Here is a 26,350-nt window from a genome sequence, read left to right as displayed (position 1 = left end):
ATAAAAAGGCTCTTGCCACTTTAGGAGTTTCTGATTAGGTAGGACGGGAGAAAATTTGCATTCCTAAGAGGTTCCTGGAATATTGTTGATGTCCCTGTTTGAGAACCACACTTAAAGAACTATTGATCCAGTGACATTTTTTTTCCAGGTTGAGTTGACTGAGACTCCAATCAAACCCATACCCTCCAAAGCTGGTGGGTCTGAACTCTGAACTGCTGGGGAAGATACCTGCTAGGGTATCTGTCTGGGTGCAAAGAGACACCTGCTAGAATCCAACAAATTTCTGCACAGGCTCCTGGGAACAAATGCCATCATTAATAACCGGGCGAGGAGGACACCCTCCTGGTGGATGGTACCACTAGGCAGTAGGGAGAAGGGCTGGCATTGCATTGAAAACTAACTGAATGAAAAGAATCTGCCTGCTCCCTGCTTGCACGTGTGTGAGTGCAGACAGGCAGACCGAGGAGACAGACAGACAGACACACACACACACACACACACACACACACACACACACACACGCAAGTTGGGGTAGGGAATTTTCACCGAGGCTTTTCCCCCCAAATTCAGGCATCTGGGAACCTTTATGAAAGCTTGAGAGGGGAACTCCCCTGGGAGAGATACCTTTGTGAATTCCACACTTTGTGAACCTAGAGGGTAAAAGCGGAGGGTTGTAAACTAGAGAGCCTGACAGGTGACACCAGGAAGGTCCAAGGTGTCCTAGGACAGACATCCGAGAAGGAGTGGACACAAAAAATGCATATAACTGATCCCAGCTAAGCAGGTGTAAAGCGGGGGACAGAGCCCCCCAGCTCCCTCCCTGGCTTTGGAGTTGGTGGTCTTGCTTCCTGCTGGCCGCAGCAGGAGGAGACAAGGTGCTACTAGGATTCTTGGTTTTGGTCTGCACATGACACCTTTCACCACCTCCAGGAGAGCACCCCATTGTTCCTATCCATAAGCACAGATACCTGCTTCAGCTCTTCAGCAAGCATCAGGTCTTGGAGATGTCAGGGGGGAAAAAAGCCCAATAAAGCTGCCACTTGTCAAATGCAGGTGGCAGGACTGAGATAGTAAATGAGAGCTGTACTAGCAGTCCAATTCACCTCCCCTAGTATCAGAAGGAAACCCCAGCATTGTAACAAACAAGGACAGAAGGCGCTCTCTCTCTCTCTCAGCAGGCTCTGTCCTGCTCAGTTTCTAGCTCTATGATTCTTGGACAGCTCCATTCACCATGCTAAGCCTCGCTCCTCTCCCCTGAACTGGATGGAGTATCTCTACCACATTGGTGGGAGAGCATCAAATAAGACAGTGCATACAGGCACCCCACATAGTCCTTGTCATCTGGCAGGCACTCAGCGGTAAGGGACCATTACCAGTAAGGATGCACGAAGGAGAAATCTGATGAGATAACACCTCCAAAGACAACTGTGAATGAATGGGAAACAGGCAACAGAGAAGGCAGCAAGAAGGGGGGGGGGCGCACTCTAGTTTCTAAATCCTTGGAAGAAACAGGCACATGGAGGGAGCCTTCGTCACAGGAGCAACCATTGCACTACACAAAGTCACTCAGCAGATGCGGCAAAATGGTTTCCAATTAATTAACTGATTACATGATAGAACAGAAGGGGATTCGAAAGAGCGCTGTTGACCTTTAAGAATAATTAATATCATCAGGATAGCAAACTCATCCAAGGAAAATAATGAGGAACATTTTCATACTGCATTCGAAAGCCATGGATGGTGAGGCAGATGGGCTGTATCTAAGTAAAGCCCCCAACTTCCTGCTAGGGTTTCCTGCCTCCTTTCATTATCCATCTCTTACTTCTGGAAACACCCTACAGACCTGTGGCCTTGCTATCACTGTACACGGTCTTGCTGTTTTGGCCAGGTCTGTGGCCCTTTCGTTAGTCTAGGCAGGAAAGTTATCCAAGGACTGTGTCGCTGAATGGTGTAGGACCACTGTTAGGGTCACAGCAAACCTCTTCTTTGTTTTTGGTATCTGGAAACCTTTTCTATCTCCTCTTGTGCCCTGGCCAAGATCAGCTCCTCCTCTGGACTCACACCATCGTCTCCCACAACAGCGCTGATGGATGATGTGATTTATATCTAATAACAATCAGTGTGCTCTATGGGTCAAGCATCCACCTATCTTAATCATCATTCTACCCTTTGAAAGCATGGTGTTGAGTGGATTATGGCTCGGCACTCTAGCTCCTCCCAGAACACCTGCTGAGTTCTTGATCACCTATGTGACTCTCTGATGCACACTTCCACTGGGAAGTCTTCCATGGCCACCACCCCTAGATGACTTGCTTCCCCACCTAAGCTCCTAGTGCACGTTATCCATTCCTTTAAGCTAGCATACATCACACTACCATCTCAAGAAAGCATCTAGATCCTGTTCGATAAAGGGGACCCTAAAAGTCTAAATCCAGGGCTTCTCTCAATGTACATGAGTCAGGTCACGGATGCCTATCAATATAACTAAAACATAAAGTCTTCAGTAAATGTCTGTTAAATGAGTTCAAACATACATAAAAATGATGTAAAAATAAATTTTAAAAAAACCATGAAAGAGGTAACCCCAGACACAGCAATGCATGTCTGTAAGCCCTGCACTCAGGAGCTGGAGACAGGGTATTCATGACCTCCAGGACAGTTTGGTTACAACAGTGAGTTCCAGTCCAGTCTGGACTTCACTGAAAGACCCAGGCTCAAAACAGATAGAGAAAGAAAGACTAAGGCCTTGCTTGTTCTTCTCTACAAAGCCCAGAGATACAAGAGTAATGCATCCAGATCAGTACCAATGGGAGAAGACCGCATGTCTTGGTTTGCCCTCTTTTTCTGGAATCCCATTGGGCTAGCTTCTTTTTCAATATACTAAATGTCCTTGTTTGGACTTCAGGCTATAAGATCACTTCGTGTATTGAGTGTCTACCATGTGTCGCACACCTAAGTGCTGACTCAGATCTGTGAACAAGAAAGGAAAGTGGCTTTTCTAAAACAGTGAGCATTAGTGTCAGCATGCTTTCTCCATATATAAAGGTTTTCTCCATTTACTCCACCACTCAACACATTCTCACTGGGTGTCCACTCCAGGCTGGGAAATGCCAGTCACTGGGAATACTGGGTGAAGGAGCTACGGTTATCTGCAGCAATCTGTTCACTCGCCATGTTTCTAGAACAACCCACAGAAGAGGTCTTGTCCAAACCAGACAAGAATTTACACTTTATCCATGGTCTCCTCCTTATTGACTGTATAGTACCATAGCCTGGTTGCAGCACCCAAATATACAGGTATCGTAGCCCTGAAATGCTTGCATTTAAACCATTAGAATGAGAAAATCATAAGGCATTCACAAGATAAGCCCACAGCAAATACAAGAGATGGTGGAAAAAGTTCCCAAAATACAATAACTACACAGAATCCCAGCTCCACCCCTGACCTCACCCCCATGCCTCAGAGTCCCATCTATATTAGAGCCCTTGCATCCAAGCTTATCCCCAACTCCTACAGAGATTGAGGCTTGATAGATGCCCTTCCTTCTAAAGCCCATGTGGTTTAGTGTCCACTAAAATTTCCCTCCCTGTACCATCTCCTGGGTGTCAGAGGCACTGGCTTCCTTCCTTGACTGCCCTGACTGTAAGTAGCAGCTGTAGCCTCTCTTCTGAGCTGCAGCTGTGGGAAGGGACCAGCTACGCTTCCCTAGAGTCCTGTCTCAGCTCTGTCTCACTCCTGGCATCAGCTGGTAGCCTCTCTTTTTCTTCTTTAATTATACTTCTCTGCTCTCTCTGTTAGTGGCCTCATGACTCAGGGCTTTAATTTATTCACCAAACAATGTCATTACAGCACTGTTTTCTGTAATTTATACCATGCACAGGCTTTTGGCCTCTGCTGCCCAATTCTGCAAAAATGTTTGGGAAAAGCAAGTCCATGCCCCGACACGCAGTTCCAGGGAGACTTGCAAAGGAGAAACAAGATAATATTTTTATTGCCTGTTGAATATTTGGAACATAGGACCCACCACTACACCCTTGGTTACATTACCAAGGAGCTCTTTCTTCACTTCAGGCTGAGAATGAAAAAGGAACTGAGTTTGAGAGGACTTTTTGGTTTTGGTTTTGTCTCTTTAGATGGGGTCTCACAATATCCCAGATTGTTTTAAACTATCTATGTAGCCAACCATAATATGGTACCCCTGGTTCTCCTACCTCAAGTAATTGCATGCCTGAAACTACAGGCATGCACCACCATGCCAAATTTCTATGATATTAGACATTGAACCCAAAGCTAAGCAAGCTCTGTATCAACTGAGTGACCTGCATCTCCAGATCCAATTTTTTTGGTTGCTTAAGTTGGGTTGGCCTTTTGGTTTATTTGGTGAAGGGCTGGGTGATGAGTATTCATCTCTAATCTGACCTTGAACTTAAAAGTCTCCAGCCCCTGCCCTTAAGTGGCACCACACTCAGCTCTGGAGAGGAGGCATTTTGAACTGAACTTAGACACAAGGAAGGAAAAAGAATAGAAAACATGGATTCGTGGGCCCAGCTAAAGGATGGCCATCATGGACTGACCATAAATATATATGGATTACAATTCTGACACAAAGTAGAGAAGGATATCTGTATGCCAATCATGATCACTGCTGAAACAAATTAAATTATGCACTGAGGCATGGTCGGATCTTCACTGGCCAAGGGAAGTGAAGACTGGGATAATTCTTCTTCCCAGTCTACTATGGATGACCTCAACTTCATTTAAAACCTTGACCTTTGTACTGAAGTGAAAACAATTAATTTACTTGCTAATCATTTTCTCTGCCATGGGGTCTTTCCCATACTTGGTAATAATAATCATGTGAGCAAACTAAGAAAACTGAGATACAGAAATCATTTTCAGGAAAATTTGAAATGAGCAATATTTATTGAGTGCTTGTTAGGCACTAACTACTATGTGCTTTAAAGATATTTCTTCATTGACTCCTCCTGACAGCATTTTATGGTCCATGTTATTATAATGATTGGTTCTCATCTGGCAGATAAAGAATCCATGGCTTAGAGATAAGGTAGCTAGTCCAAGGTCACAAAGCTGGTAATGCTAAAATAGAATCTGACTCCACAGTGTCCACATTCACATACCATGTACATAGCAATATACTGTGTATGTGGGCACTCAAACACATAAGTCAATATGTTGGACAATGTCTAGATCTCTAGATTAAGAATGTTTTGTAGCATGTAGATGAAAGCCTTCCAAGAAGGAAGAAAATTTATCACTATGGACAGCATAACTCAACTAGCTCTACTGAGCGGCTCCCATTGTTTGGCCTCCTCTGCCCATGCCTGTAGGAAAATCTAAGCCAAGTTCACTTTCTTCATACCCCAACAAACAGAAGAAACACAGAAGAGGAGGCTTACCCTGGAAAAGAGAAGATCACAGCTTTTCAGAATCCAATGGTCCTACTCTATTTCTCAGTTCAACTCAATCCAGATCCTACATGACAGCCTTGCCCCACTCTGGCCTATCCCTAAGTAAATGGTGGGAAGAGCTCTTCTCCTGCTTCCTGTAGGTCTGCATCCCACCGGGGAGGCTGGCAAACAAAAAGCAGAGTGCCTGCCTACCACGTGTGAACAGCTCTTAAGCATATCATGGTGGGAGCTATGATGGTGGCAAAAAAAAATGCAATAAAAATGAGGCTGGAACCTGGGAGCCTGTATCAAAAGCTGTGTGCACCCTGGTACCCTGGAGGTAAGGGAGGGTTTGGGCTCGGGCCCTGGCCATGGTGCTGAATCCTGAAGGTTGGGCATAGGAATTGTGATTTTGGCCAAGAGTGGGGGAAACATTATAATATCCCTGTGTTTGAAGATGCTGGATTCCTAGTCATGATTAGGGAGGTCAACTGACTTTTTTTTACCAGTTACAACAGAAATAACATGAAATCTGGAGCAGGCATTAACAAATATCAATACATCTTTACTAGCTGTGTGACCATGGGCAAGTTATAAAACTGCTGAGATCCAGAGTCCCCCAGGACTCCTCTGTGAAACAGGGATAGCATCAATTATGCAGTTATTGTTGGGAAAGTACCTAGCCTGGAACTTGACACAGTCTCTCCCCCTCCCTTGGCTTTTGTCCCTGATCGCTTGTGGCTATGTGCACTACACTCTCCATTCATTCTCTCCCTCTTGCTATACACCACTACAAATATTCTTTCATGAACAAGCCTGAAATCCTTCCCAGAATCTCCAGAGTACAAGTATCCCTCAGCCTGGAACGGTCAGCACCATTCAGCAGATGGTAATATGTTGACGTCACTAGCCTAAAAAAGCTAATTTTATCTTCACAACTAAATTGAACACCCCAACTCTGCCCGGGCCAAATCTTACTTCAATGTCCTCAGTTCTCTCTCCCACCCCAAGGCATAGGGTTGACACAGGGAGTCATTTCCAAAGCACCTGTCCCCCTGCCTTTCACAGGACTTATTGATGTGCTATTCACATAACTGCCTGATGAAAACTTTGAATCGGTCTTCTGTTTCCAAACTACTTTCTAGCAATGGCTCAACTGTCACAGTATCACCAGTGAAACTGTTCCATGCTTTCCATGTCATAGGATAGGAACAGAAAGAAAGAGAAGGGCGGTAACTGGCCCATGGTATATCTTGAAACAGCACCAAGGTGCTCAATTCTAGAAACCAGGTGGTTGCACTCCTAGGCATTGGTTGTGGCTGAGGAAAGGGTCCAATGTCCCAGAAAAGAAATAAGACTCAGAATCAGACCAGGTCCCTATCCATGCAGTACTAATTCTAGCTTCTATACTCACTCACTCAGATTCCTCCCTGATGGGACAAGGATGGTAGCAATAGTTACTTCATCTTAATATTGCATATATAATGAAATAGTCCTTGGGAAACATGTTCATAGAGGACCACAGCCTGTTGATTAAGGCAGTGTGTTACCCAAATAATTAACCCTTAGACACTAAAGGAATCATGCCAAGAAGACCCTCAGAACAGCACATGTAGTAGAACCACACAGCATGCACAATGGTGCCTGCTCTGTGCCCCTTTGAGGCCCCCAAACAGATGCACCTATTCTGCAGTTTCTTTACCATATCTAACAGGGGTCTGGATTGGTTGAGGTCCATCAATGAAAAGCAAGAATCTTGAGCAAAGGAAATGAAACACTTCCCTAGAATTCTGGTACAAGGGGTTACCCAGAACTGAATATACGATACAGCAGGAATTCAAGGGTATTACTTCTCCCAGGCAGGTTCCTACAAAAGCCAATGAGGCACACAATGTTAGCAGGAGCTTAGAGAGATTAGATAACTTGACCAAGGTCTTCAAGCTAGACAGCACTTGGCTGGAATCAAAACCCAGCTCTTCTCAGCTCCAATACTCAAGTCATCAAACCAAAGTAAGAGAGTGGGAACAGGACCAAAAAAAAAAATCCTAACAGAGCTCCACACCCACAAAATCTTTACAATGCACCATCTATAATCTTTGCAAAGCCCAGACTAGGGCCACTGCATGGTGCAAGATCAGCAAACCAGGTTTTGCTGTGGTTGGGGTTGCTAAAGATGGCTGGGGTTATGAAAACATCTGCAGTAATGGAGAGAGGGAACAGTCATGGCTGAGATGAACCGGGAAGAGAGAGAAAGCTGTCGGGGATCAGGGATCAGGGATGCAGTTATTAATATCCTAAATGGAGTTCTGACTGCTTGAGCTGTATTTAAGAACATGCCTGACTGTATAATTACAAGGGCTTAATTTGTTTTCTTTTCCACACAATAAATAAGGAGTACACAGTTGCTCTTAGCAAACACCACCCTTCCTGGTATCAGAAGGAGTTCCTTAGCTGTGGAGGGATGTTTGGTACTAAGAGTGGGAGGATGAAAGACAGTCCTACAACCACCCAGAGATTTGAGCTGCCCACTCCAAGTACAGAGATAGAGTACCAGAGACCGAGCAGGATAAGACTATCTAGGTGCCCTTTTTCTCTGGGAAGTGCAAGCACTGAGGTGACATCAATTCCCCTTTTGGATGGGCAGTGCTGGTGACCTGCCTGAGATGCAATGACACCATCTTCTGACAGGCTCAGTGGGCTCAGAATATGCTAAGCAGTTTATTTTCCATTGCTCTGAAGCTTTGCACAGATGACATTGGCTTCTGACCCTACTCAATTGCTCTGGAGATGAAACCCGAAGCTGAAGCAAGCTGGGGCTGACTGAAAATCCCAAAGCAGAAGCACAACCCAGGTAAAGACTATTTCTTAGGAAGAAGTAGCATAATACTTTGAGGAACCTGGAAAGCCCAAGCTAGCCAGGACAGATCACCAGAAAAGGAATGGGGGTAGATGTCCATGTAGTTCCAAGGATTTCTCACACATCTAGGGTGCTATTCTACCCAGGACTCTCCATGGACCAGACAGTTACCTTGTAGACTGACACAGAGGGTCTGGATCATACCTTTAAAACATCTGAGTCACAGGAGGGTGATATTAAAACCTTTAGCTTGCACAGAAGAGACAGAGAAAAACAGCTCCAGGGACAGTCTTTAGGACACTGTGACACTTAAAACAGCTGGATGTGTGAGAGAGAGGCTGGGTCCCTGGTAAGGAATTGCCAAGATGTCCTTGTGGAAGCAGACACAGAGGCACCAGATGCATGTGGCTGGCAACAGATGTATCCATAAGAGAGCGGACTCTGTTCTTCTACAGTGCTGAATCGTCTTTGAGCTCAGAAGTGAACAGCTCCACTGCTCCAGTGAGTGGGTGTCAGATCACAGGACCCACCTGAGTCATATAGTCCTTAGAAGCAAAGCATTATGGTTTGGATGTGAAATGTGCCCCCCACAGGCTCCTGTGCTTGATCTCTTGGTCCCTAGCTGGCTGGTGATGCTATTTTGGGAGATTGTAGAACTGTTGAGAGACAAGGCCTAGCTGAAGGAAGTACGTGTGTGACTGAGGGACAGGCCTTGAGAGTTTAGCTGGAACTAGTAGTCTGATTCTCTCTCTCTCTCTCTCTCTCTCTCTCTCTCTCTCTCTCTCTCTCTCTCTCTCTCTCTCTCCATCCCTCCCTTCCTCCCTCCCTCTCTCTCTCTCTTTCTCTCTGTCACACACACACACATACACACATACACATACAACACACACACACAGAGAGAGAGAGAGAGTTTCCTAATATATCCAGATGTTGCAGGTCAAGCCACAGGCTCTTATTATAGCTGAAGCTACTTTCTGCTGTGTCTTAATCTTCATGATAGACTGCAGAGTCTTAACCATAATCCAAGATGAATCTACACACACACACACACACACACACTTAGGCTGCTGCTCTCAGGTATTGGGGGAGGGGGGGAAGTAACTGAAAGCCAAAGATTCTAACCCTTTTGCAAGACTGTCCTTGGGGCCTGTGGTGGGTTGAATGAAAATGATCCCCCATAGACTCATAGATTTGAATATTTGGTCATGAGGGAGTGGCAATATTTGAAAGGATTAGTGGGTGTGGCCTTGCTCCAGAAACTGTGTCAATAAGGGTAGACTCTGAGGTTTCAGAAAGCCCATTTGTGGTGGTTTGAATATGCTTGGCCCAGGGAGTGGCACTATTAAGAGGTGTGGCCTTTGTTGGAGGAAGTATGTCACTGTAGGAGGGTGGGCGTTAAGACCCTCCTCCTAGCTGCCTAGAAGACAGTACCTCCTGGCTGCAGTCAAATCAACATGCAAAACTCTCAGCTCTTCTCCAACACCATGTCTGCCTGAATGCAGCCATGCTTCCTGCCATGATGATAATGCATTGAACCTCTGTAACTATAAGCCAGCCCCAATTAAACATTATCCCTTGTAAGAATTGCTTTGGTCATGGTGTCTCTTCACAACGATGACACCATGACCTAACTAAAACACCATTCCAAGCCCAGCGTCTCTCTCTTCCTGCTGTCTCAGTATCCAGACGTAGAGCTCTTAGCTACTTCTCCAGGACCATGTCTACATTGCATGCCTCTATGGTTCCTGCCATGATGACTATGGACTAAACTTAAGTCAGCCCAACTAAATGTTTTTCTTTGTAAATGGGCCATAGTCGTGGTGTCTCTTCACAGCAACAGAATAGCTGTGAGTTGTACCATCAGCTCCAACAGGCATGTGGCCCCATAAACATATCATGTTTTTTGGACATAGAGCATCCAGTGCCCTCTACTGAGCGCAGTTCTCATTACATTCACTAACTCTTTCCCAGATGCCAAGTCCCAGACATTGGTGGGTTTTAAGATACCTGTCAGCACTCCAAGAAGCTGTCTCTGCTATAAATTTCCCCTTCCCAAAATCAGCATCATCTGCCTTTACTAAATGATCTCAGATCTCAGACTTCATCTTACTGTGTCTTAACTGTCTCTTCACTGTCCCCTTCCACCCCAAACTCTCTCCATCAAATCGACGTCCTAAACACAAGTTGCTGGCACCTTTGTCTGAGGCAGAGTAGAACCTCAAGAGATGTCCTTGGAGGGAATTAATGCATTCATATTTCTGTCAAAAAAAAGTTTCCCATGACTCCAGGGACTATTGTGAGTGGGCTTTGTCAGACTCTACAGAACAAAAGTATGAACAGCTAAATATCACAGTCTAGAGACAGGACAAGCTTGTCCTGGGGAATAAGGTTAACGTCATCCTCATCAGCAGAATGTTTTTCAAAATCCTTTAGACTTGATCCTCAAACTGACCAACATTTTTAGCCAAATACAAGAGGACAACACATGTTAGCCATTTCCCTAGAGTTCTGTGCTGTGGTGAGGAGTGGAGGTCTCACCCAGCAATATAACTTCTACTTCTAAACACTGAAAATGGGGAGACGCTGGGATAAGGGGAAACTACCTGGCCCAATACTGCCCATTCCTCCAAAGTGAACATAGGATACAGCATGTCCCCCAAAATATTTTCACGGACTCATGTCAAAGTCCCTTTCCAATGCAATTCACTCCAACTTCACAATGACTCGGGGGGTGGGGTGGAAAGTCAAAGATATAGGACTAGACCCATTGATGAGGTGTGAAGAGGAAGAGGGCATCTATTCACTCTTTACAGAGCAGGTTTATACTCCTCCATTCCCCATGACAACATGGGAATCATCAACCAGGACAAGAAAGTCGTTGGAAGGTCCAGACACCTATACCTCAGGATTTAGATTCTGGATTCTAAGCTCTCAAGAGACCTGTTGTAAAATTCCCAAGGACTCTTGGGCCCCAATTACTATGGAATTTTGGATCAACAAGATGTGACTCCCCAAAATAACCTCAACTTTCAGTAAAGTCCCCAGCATAAGCAAGGCAGATGTCCTCTACTGATACACAGAAAAAGGCATGCATCCTTTACAGGGTTCCCTGAATCCAAGATCCTCTGAGGAATTCAGCTTCCTCTCACTGTATAGGATGGCAAATCTGATGAGTATTATCCTGAGCAAGGGACAAATCACAGAAAGCGCCACACTAAAGAAAGAGGATGAGTATAAAGAACACACACGGGCCAGGCCTAGGCCTCCCCACACAGCAGATGTGCAGCTTGGTCTTCATGTGGGTCCTGAACCACTGGAATGGGGGTTTTCCCAAAAGCCATTGCCTGGCTCTGGCAAGCCAAGGCTATCCCTCAGAGACAGAGGGGTTAACCTGGGAGAAAACGAGATTTTTGCAAATACATCAACAAGAAACAAGCGAGGAGACATGAGACGCCAGCTTGCTAAGGAATGGAGTGGAACTGAGATTAATGATGACTCCAAAACAGCCAAGGGACTAAACTCATTTTCTAAATCTGTCCTTAACAAGAGAAATGAACAAAAGAGATGTGGACAAATGGGAAGTAATGAAGCCTTAGGGGAAGGGAAAAAAGAGAAGAAAATCTACTGAGAATAATCAAGACTGGAAAATATGAACACATCATGGCTTGGAACCATGCAGGCCAGAGGCCAGAATGTTTATTCAGCAGTAGACTGAATATTTCAACATTAAAAGTTGACAAACTTATACGAAGAGTCTTAATGGTTTAAGTTCAGGAGATCCTGAGACCCCAAATGCCTGGAATCAGGAAAAAAGAGCACCTAAGATGACTTTAGGACTCTTCTAAGAGGGCCGTGTGAAAGATTTTGAAAGTATGTAGTGGGCCAGCAAGAGCAGTCCATGGCCGCATTATCTAGGTCACAACAGTCCTGCCCTGAGCGGATCAGAATGCTGACCACGAAAACAGCAAACATAGAGAAATTACCAGGGAGGACATGAGTACCCGAAGACCACGGGAGACTGGAGGAAAGACACAAATGGACGTGAAAAGAGAAAATCAATTGAGGAAGCTTGCCACCTGCCTCACTAGGGAGCAAGGAATCATTACTACACAAGGCCCCAGGAGAGGCAATTGGCCAGCCAACTAATGGTGTCAGTGGACTGGGAATTGACTGTCTTCGCAGGCAGCAGATAAATGTGTAGCAGCTGAGAAAGTCAAGTTGGGAATCTGCAATTTGGGGAATTCTGTGACACAAAATTCATCTGGGGTTCAATAAGATAATCTGTGTAAGAGGAGCAAGAAAAGATGTGCTTCAAGTCATCAAATGTCACAGGGTCTGGACTGTAGAAAGAATGAAGGGACCCCCTCACCCATCTCCAGGAGTCATACACCTTGACTAGGGAGGAGTCAGCGATCCAAGTTGTGCATGTAAGGGTTGAAGTCACAGGATGCTAGAGCAACGCCATCAACATTTCTCTTTCTCATCTCCTACCATAGATGTTATAGTGAGGTGAGCACACACAGACATGGTCCTGTCTGAGACAGGGTCCAAGGAAGGGGGAGAAAAATCAGCTCCAGAAATGGGTAACCTGAAGCCTGGGGCTCCCACAACCACGTGGCACAGAACAGGCAGTATCCACTCGACTGATCGCTAAGGATCCTTTTCTCTGCTAAGAATCTACCCAGTGTAAATAACTGGTAAACGCCCTCGAAATGCCAACTACCAAGCTAAGAGCCACTTTGCATTCACCCACACCCTGTCAGTGACCAGGTAGTTAGCAGCAATTGGCTGCTGGTGCTCATTCAGTGATCTCTCATGGGCCTTCCCTCATCAGGGCCCACTCTAGGGTAAACCTTCCTTCCTCTTCAGCCTGGTTCTTTGAGAAGTGACAACAGCTAGTGTTAAACAGAGGCTGGAATGGGCTCTACAGCCCCAGAAGCAGGTTACTTGTGGTTGGCTTCTGTTTCTGTCATTTGGTAGCTGTGGAATTAGACAAGTTGCCTAAACTCTCTGTGCTTCAACTGGAGAGGGAGATTGCACACACTTACTATTAGGAGCAGAGAATAGCACATACAGTGCATCAGCAAAGGTTCAGCACACAGCAAAAGTTCCAGAAGCCACATCCTTGGAAGTCATTGGATTGGAATGCTTATCCTCCAGAGAGACAAGATAGGTGGATGGAAGGCAGTGGGTAGGGCCAAAATAAACTGACAACAGCTTTCCTTTGGCCTTGCTGTCTCCCCACCCCCACCCCATGGTTCCAGCTGTGTCCCAGCTCAAACCTTTGTTCCAGGAAGAAATGTCCCAAAACACTCTAAGGTCAAGACTAGGTCATTTAAATGGTGCCTCATTTTAGAGGTGTGGAAACAGACTTAATAGATTTAAGCAGCTTATCTAAGATCACTGCAAAGTAGAGAGAAATAAGAGACTGTGTGAGGCAGAGTTGCCCAGAACCATTACATCCAGACAGTGCCTCTCACACAGGGACAGCTGTCATCCTGAGCCTCCTCCCCACACTCTGCTCCTCTCCAGGCCACCACTCAGATGTACCCCTTCATCGGGTCCTGGCTCAATCTTCCCAAATCAGTGAATCCATGGGAATCCTATCCCATGGACAAATGGCTGTGTTTTCAAGTCATGTTCCGTTGGCAGCTCTTTCTGTTTACTGATGGCCAGACACAACAGCCTTGAAGCAGAAATGTGTGTCTAAACAGCTCCAGGAGGAAGTCCAAGGGGATATGGCCGTACATATCCATGGTGGCAGCAAGTGTGCCCTCAACAGGTTTGTCACCCAAACCCACAGCCCTTTCAAAGTCCAACTCCACAGTCACCTCCTCCACTCAATCTCTGACTAACAGTCTCTGAGGTCAATAGGGTCCTCCAGCACCTCCTGTGGGAAGACCCAGGGAATGGCAGCTGTCTATGCAGCTTGTCAAAAGTTTCAGAGCCTTAACCTGCTCATTCTCTGCAAGATCACATATTTAAGTGATAGAAGGCTCAAAGCTAGCCTTACAAGAGTGCTCCCTTTAACTGGTCTTTGGAGTCTATTTCCAGCATAATGGAGGAAGACGTCCAAGAGTGTTATAGGCTCCTGGTGCCCCATCTACTTCGTGTAGAGAGAAAAGCCACTGTCATCTATGGCTTCTCTCCTTCATCTTGTAGTGACCACAACAAATGTTTATCTCTCTCATACTATGCAGTCAGGGAAGGTCAGCTGTGGTATGATCGCATCTTCTTCCTGGAAAGATTCAGGCTAATGGAGCAGCGTCCATCTGGGGCATTGTTGTCTTCTGCTCCAAAGCAAAGTGGGAAGAGAAGAGTGGTCCTCATTTAAATTCTTGAAGCTTCTACCAAAAAGGAGCACAAGGGGTGTGCGTGTGTGTGTGTGTGTGTGTGTGTGTGTGCGTGCACAGGGATGCATACAAATACACACAAAGTACCGTTCAAAAGATTTCAGTATATTCACAGACCTATGTAATCCATTACTGTGATAGACTTTATAAAATTTTCATTATTCCCAAGAAAGCCTCCATACCTAGTATAGCTCTAACTTTTCTGATTATGGTGGAGATAATAAATAAGGAAACATTTTATGCCACAATATAAATGTCATTTTCTATGTCTGGAATAGTTTTGAATTTATTATACTTTTTCCTTGTGTCTGTTTAGTCGACTGGGTGAGGACAATCTAGATGCCCCCTTGGCTGGGCTGGACTTTGAGGTATAATCCATTGTGGGTCCAGATTCTTTGTTTTTCCTGTTTTTCTTTTCTTGGTGTGTGTGTGTGTGTGTGTGTGTGTGTGTGTGTGTATGTGATGTGTTCACATGTATGTAGGCATACATGTGTGTGCTGGTATACATGTATGTGTGAGTACAGGCATATGGAGGATGGAGGTGGATATCAGGAATATTCCCCAATCACTCTTCCATCCTATTTTTTTGGAGACCAGGTCTCCCAATCACACCCAGAGCTCACCAACATGCAAATCTCATTCACTTGCTCTAGGATTCCCCCTTCCACCCTCCAAGACTGCACTTACAGACTAGCCACTGTGCCCACCAGGCATTCATATGGACTGTGGGGATCTGAACTCCACTCTTCTTGCTTGGCGAACGCTTTCCCTCTTGGTCCTCCTGCCTCCACTTCCCAAGTACTGAGATGGCAGGGGCTCACCTCTGCATCTAACAGAAAGGGCATTTTTTAAATGACTCTACTATGCACCTCTCCCCAGTATACACTCCAAAGAAACCTTTAACTTATGTAGAAAAATAGTCTGAACTACTCTAAAATTTTCTGGAAGCTGTACATATATAGGTGGAGAGGATTTCATTGAGGATAAGTACTTATATTATTTTGGGAATTTCAGGGATTGCACAGACATTTACAAACTGGGCAAATGGTCAATAAGCAATGTCCTCATCCCCTTATAGTGGCGTAAAATCTATAACTTTAATCATTCTCTCTAAAGATTAAAATAAAAATAGGTGCCACTGTTTTGACTTTGTCAATGTTCCTGAGATGGTAAATTTTAAGGACAGGAGCACATCTTGTACACTGATTAATTGTATTAGGCATGCAGCAATTTGAAGGGACATGGAGGTCCCTTAAATCATGCCTTACTGCATATTTATTAAGTCATGTAACAAGAGACAGACTACCACACTGTCAATCAAAAAAAAAAGAAAAGCAGCAACTAATTTATATTGACCCTTATTATGATCCAGATGTTCATCTCGATACTTTGATAAGGTTTAGTATGCTTCATCTTGCTAAGAAGCATATTATCCCCATTTTACAGATGAGAAGATAAGACACTGATACACAGGATGGTGATCCTATTCCTAGGATACTCAAATATATATGACAGAACCAGAATCCAACCTCATTCAAACTCAAAACCACACACTCTTACCTGCTCACCAACACCATCCCATTCATGACAACACTTAGAGAGAGGCAATAACTCATGCAGAAGATTTGGTGGACGTTCTGAGCAGACAGAGCCTGAGAAATCTCAGAGATGCACTGTCCTGCTGCTTATGTGCCCTGCAGAAGGAGGATGCTGGCTGTGACTCTACAGTGTTCATTTTTGTTCCTCATGGTTCATGTAGGTTTCAGTGTAGTGTGCTGTTTCATTGGTAATGCTGGGCATCAAACCCAAGGCTTCATACACCTTAAACAGGTTCTTTACCATTGAATTACTCTCCTGGCTCCCCTCATTCTTAGAATGTCAGTCATTTGCATATATCCTTATTTTTTTAATCAGACTGCAATGGCTTCTGCCATACACAGAAGTCTGGAGGACTCTGGCTAGACAGAGTCCAAGAAAAGATGGCAGGCTAATGTGAAAGAAAGATTTGCCACGCTGGGAATAGTCTTTGCCTGTACCTGCTCTTACACATGGAGATCTTTGTGAGAATCATCAAGTAAGACATCTTCTCATCCAAAGGGTGATCGAGGGACAGCCACTCACCTTACCTTAGGTACTTGGTACAGAGCAATGAATAATACAGTTTCCATTCCAGTAGAGGCCATCTGTTGTGAACTATTACACAAACAACTAAATGGTTATTTTTCAAATGGTCAGTAATAAAAAGAAAAGAAAACAAACAAACAAAAAAAGTCCAAGGAAATGACCGAGCCACATACTATAATAAAAGATGAAGGGTTTGTAAAGAGTAGAAAGACCACTAAGTTTGAGTTCTCAGAGGAAACCTCAGAAGCAAGGGATATTACAGAAAGAGGTGCTGAGTGAGGGTTAGGCACAGAGATCTAGTGGGGGAGGGGGATCCCATGGGGCAGAAGGATCTGTGGATACAAAAACGCACAGGGTGGGAAGTGACCCTGGCATGTCCAGGAACTGCAAGAAGACTCAAGGTTACAGTAGAGAATGCACAAGGAAAATAGACAGAGAGAGAGGACGTGAACCCTGGAGCCATAGTGAGGGGCTCTGGTGTTTCCTTTAAATAAAGCAGGAAGTAATTGGCTGTGGGGGGTGGGTAGGCAGAGGAGAGGCACTGTTGGCTGTGTGTGCCTATAACATCACTCTGAGCCAGGCATGAGGGTGCACACGCCTACAGTCATACTCTTGGGAGTTAGGGGGTTCAGCAGTTAAGAACAGCTTTAGCTACACAGTGATTTCAAAGTCAGCTTGGGCTAGAAGATACCTTGTCTCAAAATATAAGAAAAGGGCTGGGCAGTGATGGTGCACGCCTTTAATCCCAGCAATTGGGAGGCAGAGGCAGGCAGATTTCTGAGTTTCAGGCCAGCCTGGTCTATACAGAGAAACCCTGTCTCGAGGAAAAAAATAAAATATTATATGGAAAAATAAAATCTATATATATGGAAAGAAGAGAGAGACAGAGAGAGAGAGAAACAGAGATATCACCCTTACAACCTTACTGAGAGTGAAATCTAGCTATGAAAAGCTGAGACAGGCTGGCTGTGATGGACTAGGCATGTCTTTCTAACTTTTAGAAGGGTAAGGCTGGAGAACTTTGGGTTTGAGGCCAACCTGAGCAGTCCAGTGAGATCCTGTCTCAAAACCAAACCAAACAAAGTAAGAATCCCACTTTGGCCAAGGTAAGCTTTATATATGATTTAGCCACCCACATAGGGGTATGGACTGGAGAGCCAAGAGGCAACAGTGGGAGCGGGGATAAGAATCAGAATTTGGGAATTAGTTCTAGCAGCCCTTCCAGGTTAACTCTCTGCAATCTCTGAAATTGGATACCAGAGAGCAAGGAAAGTTGGCGCCCTGAACCTTTCATAATATGCTGAGTTAAGCTCTTCGCACACTTTGTCTTACTGAAAGTTCAGAACAATCCTGAGGAAGAGGGCCTCTTGTCCTTCCTTCCAAACTCTCAGAAGTTCACTAGCTTCCCAAAGGTCAACAGCAGGAAGTAAAAATCTCAGATTTGACCTCCAAAGCCCTTAGTCTCTTATCATCAGTAATGGAGACTAGTCGATGAGTGTGTTTCTTCTGCATGGACAGAGATGGAAGGTCACTTGCATAGGTGCAGTCAGGGGACATGAATGCCAGTCACCGACCCCTCTGAGATGTAGAAAAAAAGTCTCAGTGCAGAGGTAAGAGGCAGGTAGAGAGGTAAACACTTACTATTAAAATACCAGCACATCAGCCTGGAGCCCAGAACCAGACTAGTTCAACCTCTGGTGGTTTGTAATACATAATAAATCAGCCTCACCATGTTTTCATCCCTGCTCCCCAAGGAGAAATGAATCACACACTCTTCAGCCAGTGTCCTGGAGAGTCGGGCTCCAGCCATTTTCTTTATCCCCATCCACCTAAGCGCAGCTGACCTTCCTGGAAAACCTAGCCTCATTGCCACAAGCATGCCCAGATCAAAGCAGTCCATCTTATTCCACCTCTCATGCCTATGGAGAGGGAGCCAGCGTTCCCAGCTGAACAGAGCAAGCCAGGATCCGCTGACAGCAGTGTGAAGACAGTCGGCTGTCCTCAGCTTCTTAGGAAAAGAAAGCCCGCAAGTAAACCTGAGAGAGATCCCACCACAACCAACTCCAAGGGATTAAATAAGACCTCCTGACTTGCTGGAATATGACATTAAATATTCCTGGAAATAAAGCATATCATAGGCTAGCACTGAGAAATCTTTCACGATGAAGCTATTCAGTTAGTAATGCAACTGTTGGTCCGAGATCTGACCTGAATAGGGAAAGAAACTAAACAGCTCGCTCCACCGAGCTCTGTGAGGCTGGATGGTGCTAAGTCTCCAGGGAGAAATTGCAGCTCTCTAATAAAACTTTAAAGACCCTGCATCCCTCCTCTAAGAAGTACTTGCTGAGAAAACCAGAGAGAAGAAACACCCCAGGGATGTAAGAAAGTACACAGACTTCAGAGTCAGAGGGATTGGAATCCTCAGCCTGACTACTCCACTAGCCGACAGGAGGGCCTGAGGAGAAATCAGCTGTGACTCATGGGCCTCAGTGTACTCATCTACAGAATGGGAACAAAGCAGCTCTCAGATAGAGACTATTCAAGGTGAAGTGAGCCCATATTTGCAAAGGTCATGACTTTTTATCACTCCTTGACTCATAGCAAATTCCTAATGAGTGTTACTTAGACTGTCTGTCTTCTTTTTTTTGACACACATCTGTCTATATGTGCATGTGCTTCTATGTGTACACAGGCAGGTGTTTACACATGTGTGGGTATGTGAAGGCCACGGGACAATTCCAGATGTCATTCCCCTGGAGCTGCTTCTCTTATTTTAGCAAGATGGCCTGAAGATCTGCCTGGCTCTGCCTCCCCAGTGCCGGCATGGCAGAACCATGTCTGGCTTTTTGACATGGCTTCTGGAGATCAAACTCGGATCCCTGAGCTTTTACGGCAAGCTCTTTACCCTCTTCCCTAGAGACTTGTATTCTTAATGCAATTTGCTAAGCATCTCAGGGTGGTGGTGACGGTGGTGGTGCTGGTGACCTTCTCACTCATGGGCAAAATGAGAATATTCCTGGGAAGAGAATCTAAGAAACCAGGTAAGCTTCTGCTTCTATTCTTTACCAATAAGAGTCCCACTAGGTCTGTGAAGTAAAGCTTCCTACAACACCAGCCACCTGGCGGGCTGTGAGAACTCGGTGGGATGAAGTCTATGAAAGTTCCCTGGGAACCAGGAAGTGTTCTAAAGGCTAAAGAAAACACCATCACTGGGTGCTGACCTGTGCGTGTGAACACAGTTCACAGAAGGCATCCGCATTACTCTGAAGATGAGGACCACCCCTCCCACCTCCCCACCACCCCCTGGAGTCCCTGTCTGTGTGTGAGCCATGCTAGAGAAAACAACTTCCTTAATGGAACAAAAGAAGCAGCTATGGAAGTGAGTCCGGACGCCTGGGGGATGCTGTATATTCAATAGTGTTAGTAGACATGACTTGTAAACTTACAGAAAGAAAGTGAGAGGCTCATCCTCTGCTGAGCTCTTCCATACAGTGAGCCGCATTTAAAGTGGTCTAGACAGATCTAGAGCAAGAGGGACTGAGCATAGAGAAGAGAAGAAATGATTCAGGGTTGATTTGTCCATGTTCAAGGAAAGCAGACAGTAGATATTGAAAATGGAAATACTATACACATGAGGTAGCTGAAATGTGGAACAGAAATACAAGGAGAGCTCGGGAAGCCCCTGAAGCCATCATATCCCTTCCCTTGGGTTCTGGGATCACCACCAGCAGCAACAGCAGAACACATTATCTTATCAGCAAGCATCATTTCTAAACTCTACTTGCTGGGCTAATAGCCATGCAGGGCATTGATCATGCAGTCTTTGCCTAGAACAGACTCACTTTACAGCCTAGCACTCAGATATTCCTATTGGGTTAAAAAGTCCTTATCCTTGGGGCTCCTATATCTAAACAAGAGGGTTAAAAAAAAACTATCCAGTCTCTCAGAAAGGTCTTTCCTGAATGAGTATTCACCAATATCTCATTTTTTTCCTCATCCAGCAAAAGAAGAAAAACTGAAGCAAGCAATAGGAGATAGTCTGTCACTCATAGACCTTAAAGGAAACTTGAGTTCTGACATCTGGGCACTCTTGCTGCCAAAACTCGACCTTGATGTCACAAGTTCATTTTCTGATGTGAGGAAGAATTACATTAGTATCAGGGACAGTTCAGGGATGAGGGACAGTTGCCCCAGTCTGATGACTGAGATGACTTGGGTAAGAATACTTCCTTCTTATTCCGTATAAAGGGGCGTGGGGGCGTCTGTTCTTCTCAATCGTTTCCCTTTAAAAACAAACGAAGGGACCAGGAGAAGGAAAAGAAAGAACTAACTGCCAAGCCAGGGCTTGGCAATTAGTGCTGGAGTAAGTGATTGCCTTGTGATTGCTCAGCTGGGGCCTGAAGACTTGTAAATGCATTTAGAAGACAGAAATAGAAGATGTGAGAAAGCAGTGAGGCCTGGACCATTTGCCAGGAGAAAATGTCCCAAAGCTGCCGGGAAATTTACTCAGTAGGGATTTGGGGTGTGTCTTCATAAACGGACAAAGTTTGCTCATCAAACCCATGGAGGAGCCAGGCTGTATGCCTTGCCCTATGGTCTCAGCGGGTCTGTAACCTTCAGGCTCTTCTGAAGTCCTTACTATGTCAACAAAGCCCCTTCAGTGAGTACTGATGTTCCTTCTCATCTTGAATAAACAAAAAGTCTGGTGACTTCAGGGTGCACCTCACCTAACAGTAGTCAGCTGGAACTGTGTGGTTCTCCAGCCTCCAACTGTTCCCACCTGATCTGCCATGTACATGTGGTTTTATGACCTCTGTATGTTGTGAAAAAGGAGACCTCTCAGATGTCAAAAGCTTTTCTGCCCTGGGAACATTTACAGTGAAACTCAAATCCTCCAATAAAATAAACACCTGGAACATCTGGTCCAAGGCCCTTCTCTGGTTGTAGCTATGCTGGCTGCGACGAACACACACATCAGGAGACTCATGCCATGGGGCATAAAACGGGGCAAGAAGGGCAAGAGTGAATCAGATAATTGAGAGGGAGGTCTCAGTCCCCCAATTGTTAGTATAAATGGCTGGCCGCACTGGCCTTGGAGCTTGCTATTTCCAGAGGAAAGGAAGAAAGTTCAACACAAAGCAGAGGTGGCTGAAGGAGATTAACTGGGACTGAGAAAACACAGAAGTATGTAACCAGGACCTCTGTGAGAAGAAACCACTCTCCAACTGTAGTCTTCAATCTCTATACCCGCCCCCAAGTCCCCTGCTCTCCACTTCTTCACCACATCTTTTCAGAAGCTCTGCTTTTCTTATATAAGAGATTTCTACCCAGCAAGCTCTCTTCCATGATCAATGCCAACTACCAATGACCAAAAGAAAGACTAGTCAACCTGCCAGGAGGTCCCGCTTCCACCCCACTTAGAGCAGATGCTACGTCATCCAGTTCATGTACACTCTCTGCTCTTTGGGAGCAACCCAACTGAAGGTCCGTGTGGCTATTCTTAAGAAAGAGTTGACCCAGATAACAAGTATATCCCTGTGGTGGTGCTGGTTGACTTGTCCCTGGTCACTGACTGGGCTTCCTTTCATGCTCTCTTGCTTTACAAGAAATGACTTTCCTCCCTCCAAATCCTGTAATCTATCTACCCAGATACAGACTTGGGATGATGACACTCCTGCAAGTTCTAGCGAGAGCTACCGCTCTAAGAAGCCATTCTACTTGTCTGTCACAGCCAGGAGGGAAGACAGGGTGAGGGAGGCACTAGCAGACAAATAACCATGAGCATGTCTCCTCTGTCCCATCTCAAATCAAGGCCTGTGATCTTATGAGGATGTACCCACTTGCTCCCAGTTCTTCTCATTGAACCTAAACTCTTCTTAGACACACTTGGTCTGGTCCTGCTTTCCTTTATCCTGTAATTCCAAATATCAAGACATATACATACTTCTGAAAACCTTTGAGATTACCAAATCTCAAAGTAAAACCGAAGGCCTAAGAAAATGAAAGGATTTGACCAAGGACAACAAATACCAAAGCCAGCTTCATTGTTCAGGTTCAATATTTCCCTGAATGCCCCCTCTCACCCTCTCTGAAAATCCAGTTCTACTCACATATAACGCAAGTGGGGGTTCTTGGCGAAGGCTCTGGGCTGAATGTTCCGGAGTCCAGAATTCTTGATGGTCCTAAGCAGAGAGAAAAGATGGTCATCAGAACCCCCAAGGGTTATAGCCAGAAATAAGGCAAGGCCCCTGCGTGGAATATAGCTCCCTTTACCATCTATTTGTCCCTAGATGGCCAAATGTGGACTCAATAAGAGATATGAACCTAATTTCTTTAGAGGCTAGGTGAAGATTGGGATATAAGCAGCCGTTTGCTGGAAGCTAATCACCAACTATTATGACCAGCAACTGAGAATCAGGGCTTCTGGTGCTTCAAGGACAAGGAGGCCTCCATCTCTTTATGCTTTCTCCTCTTCCTCCACACTCTTGGTCACTCATATTTAAAACATTGATGTCCACTGTAGTGGTTAGTGGGAATCTAACACTGGGGATAGGGTTGTGCCAGGCATAGAGCTGAAGAGTAAGCACAATCCCAGCATGCCTTGGAGCAGAGCTGCCTTGAAATCCTAACCTTGGGCAACCCCCCAGGCCTGTTTGGACCAAGGTGTCTCCTAAAAACCCCAAAGTAGGTGATGCCAACCATCCCCAAAAAGAATTCGTGAGAAGAAACACTAAGACAGCAGACTTGCCACTACTACTACTTTAGATGACAGGCAGCCTCCCAATTGTTCCTTCGCCAGCCACCCTGGTGTACTCACAGCTTCTGGAGTCCCGTGTAGAGCTCCATATCCACAGCATTGAGTGTGTGCAGGCCTCGCCAGTTCTCTATGTGTCTGCAGGAAGACAGGAAAGGTCAGGTCACTGCAGCAAGAGGTGGTTACCAGCTTTAGAGTTAGACATGAGCTTGAAGCCTGGAGCATGAGCCATGACTTCTGACAAATCACCAATTAACCCTGAGTTCAGCTTTTCCCCTCTGAATGGTGGGGTTCACCACAAGAGTGAAGGACTCACGGCTTCTAAGTATATAGCCTGAGGATGGAGCGCACATCATCTATTCCCAGCTCAAGAACCCATCAAACCAATTCCTCAAACTTTTGACTCAATTTACTTCCTTTTTCCTATTGAGGATTTTCTAAGGTCTGGCTTTTTTTTTTTTTTTTTTTTTTTTTTTTTTTTTTTTTTAGACTCTTTCATATCCTTGATGCCTACACAGAAATACAATATAAATGATGTGGTTTAGGGAGGGGGTATGGCTTGCCTAAGGGCATGGCTTCTGTGCAAACAAGATAAGGAGAAAGACATATGTGGCATATGCACCCACCAGGGCACTGAAGAGCACTCTATCTGCATAACCGTGGTTCGTTCCATTTGGAGCTCAAGAAAACCAGTGGCTTGAGATGGAGAAAAAAGCAACTCCAGAGATGGGGCACTCATGCACCATAGGGTGGTAGGAAGAGTGAGACATGGGAACTAAGCTCAAGTTTCATCTCTGAGACTTGAGTGCAGATAAAGCATGCACATTAACTAACCGGGGTCTCCTGTTTCCTTGTGAAGGAGAGGTACCCTACCACCACAGCTCCTCTTACTTTCATCATAAAAATCTCCTTCTAGACCTTTCCTTTGAAACCTTCATTTTAAAGGAGGTTGTGTCTAGCAAGAAGACTGTATTTATTAAGTAATAATTAATTCATAGTCTCAGATTAATCAGAGACAAAAGTCACCGTTAATTGAAGCTCTTTATCAACACATGCAAACCAGTGTTAACCAGCCCAGTGCATAAACTTCAGCTCAAAGCAAAGAAACTCAAGACTGTTGTTATGAAGAGAGGGCTCATCATGAGTATGCATATAATTCTTATTAGTTCCTGATAATGACAAGGGTCAAACATTCCTTCATTGCTTCTTTTGGAGTGTCCAAGTTGAAAACTATTCCATTGTTGATTACCAAGATCCTTTCGTTGCTTTATTTGTGTATGAAATATGACCTTCCATGAGGTAGCAGATCCCAGGAAATGATCCATCTCAGCCCTCTTAGAACCTGAGTCCTCCCTCCTCAATATCCAGAGGTTGAAATATATAAAAGGTCTCAGCACCATTTCATTAAAAAAATACAGTTAGCCAAAACACACTCTGGCCAGAAAAGTGACCATTACTTTTCCCCAGACAGCTCCTCCCTTGCCCGACCACACCAATGGTTCTGCCATCTGCCACCCAGTCCAACTAGAGCCAAAGAGGCAATGTGCCTGTGGCTGCCAGGATTCCTGGCAGCATTTCAGAGCCGCACAGTGACAAGGTATGCCAAGAGCCCATTTTGAAACACATTCTCCCAGAGCCCCCATGGAGCAGCCAGAAGCACTGGCATTTGTTGGGGACATTGACCAGGTGGCCAGGTTGGCACTGACCTCTAAATCTAATGCTTTCTCTCTGGAAGCCTCATGGTTTCAAGGCAGTTTTCATGCCCTGGTCACACTGAGGTAGGAATACTGACAACATTTCAGATGTAAGGAAAGCCAAGAGGAGTAAGACCACCTGTGCCACTAAGCCCCTCCAGCATATATTCCCGGGCCATGGGCCATGTTAAATACCAAAGAGATCACAATGTTTATACAGCCATGTTCTTCGTTCATAGGGGTCCAGCTTCCTACATGGAACTGTTTCCAACAAGTAGCTATCAATCAAGTTGTTTAAATAAGTGAAATCACTTTTCCTGGCCCCTATTAGCATTCCAAAATTGTGGTTTGATGGTGGTAGAGATGTCAATCTCTGCATCCTGAAACTTTGTTTTAGTCTTTATGATCTGTGCTTATAAATGGACCCCACCTAGACTCCTACACACACTGAGAAGTGACAGGTTAGTGGACATCAATGAGGAGACCTCCAGTACAGTAAATAATATCTTCAGCATCCTCTGGTCCTTCTGAGTGCCCCTCAGTCAGGGAAGAGAGATATTGCAGCCATATTGCTGACTGGTTACAGGTTACTGGCTAAACTCAGCCAACTGTTTGCATTTGTATAGTTTCAAAACTAAGATTCATTTTCATATTTTGTTTTTTTTACAAAGAAATCAAAGGAAAGCCATATATCGGAACCTGTAAGAATTAGATAAAATTAGACATTTCTGTGCTCATATCTCTTCACTGTTGTCTACAGATACTTTCACGTTGTAAAGTTGGATCATTGCTACACAGAACATATGGCCTGCAAGGATGGGATTTACTCTCTGGCCCTTTCTGGAAAACAAAAAGGTTGCCAACCCCTGACAAGAGCAAGGCTTCACCAGAAAATTAATCCTAGCCCCAGGAGTGCTCCACCAATGACACCCTCTCCAGGCCACCTCACCTGTCTGTGCCTCCCTTTCTTCAGCTGTCAAATGGGTGTAATAAAATTCCTGCCTCATAACAATGCCATGGGAATTTAAGGTGTGTGTTGAAGAGCTCTCGAGGGACTGGGTGGGGGTAAAGCCCTGCTCCTTATCTAGTTTCCCAGAGACCCCAACTTCAATCCCAGTACCAAAAAATACTACTAGTAAGCAATAATAGCAACAACCAT

General features: G+C 45.1%; 1 protein-coding gene across 5 annotated transcripts in view; it reads right to left on the bottom strand.

The window, feature by feature from the left end:
• Ntrk3 (neurotrophic receptor tyrosine kinase 3) overlaps positions 1 to 26,350 on the bottom strand; it is a 375,670-nt gene that overhangs the window by 283,929 nt on the left and 65,391 nt on the right. For all 5 annotated transcript variants that reach the window (XM_052160417.1, XM_052160425.1, XM_052160432.1 and 2 more), the window contains exons 2-3: positions 23,561 to 23,635; positions 22,854 to 22,925 (exon numbers count right to left, since the gene is read on the bottom strand). In XM_052160417.1, coding sequence (XP_052016377.1) covers positions 22,854 to 22,925; positions 23,561 to 23,635 — 147 coding nt within the window. The remainder of the gene's footprint in view (positions 1 to 22,853; positions 22,926 to 23,560; positions 23,636 to 26,350) is intronic.

The sequence above is a fragment of the Apodemus sylvaticus genome, chromosome 1 (assembly GCF_947179515.1).
Source record: "Apodemus sylvaticus chromosome 1, mApoSyl1.1, whole genome shotgun sequence".
Taxonomy (NCBI): Eukaryota; Metazoa; Chordata; class Mammalia; order Rodentia; family Muridae; genus Apodemus; species Apodemus sylvaticus.
The sequence above is the reverse complement of the archived record's forward strand: the minus strand, read 5'-3'. Positions and strand labels throughout refer to the sequence as shown.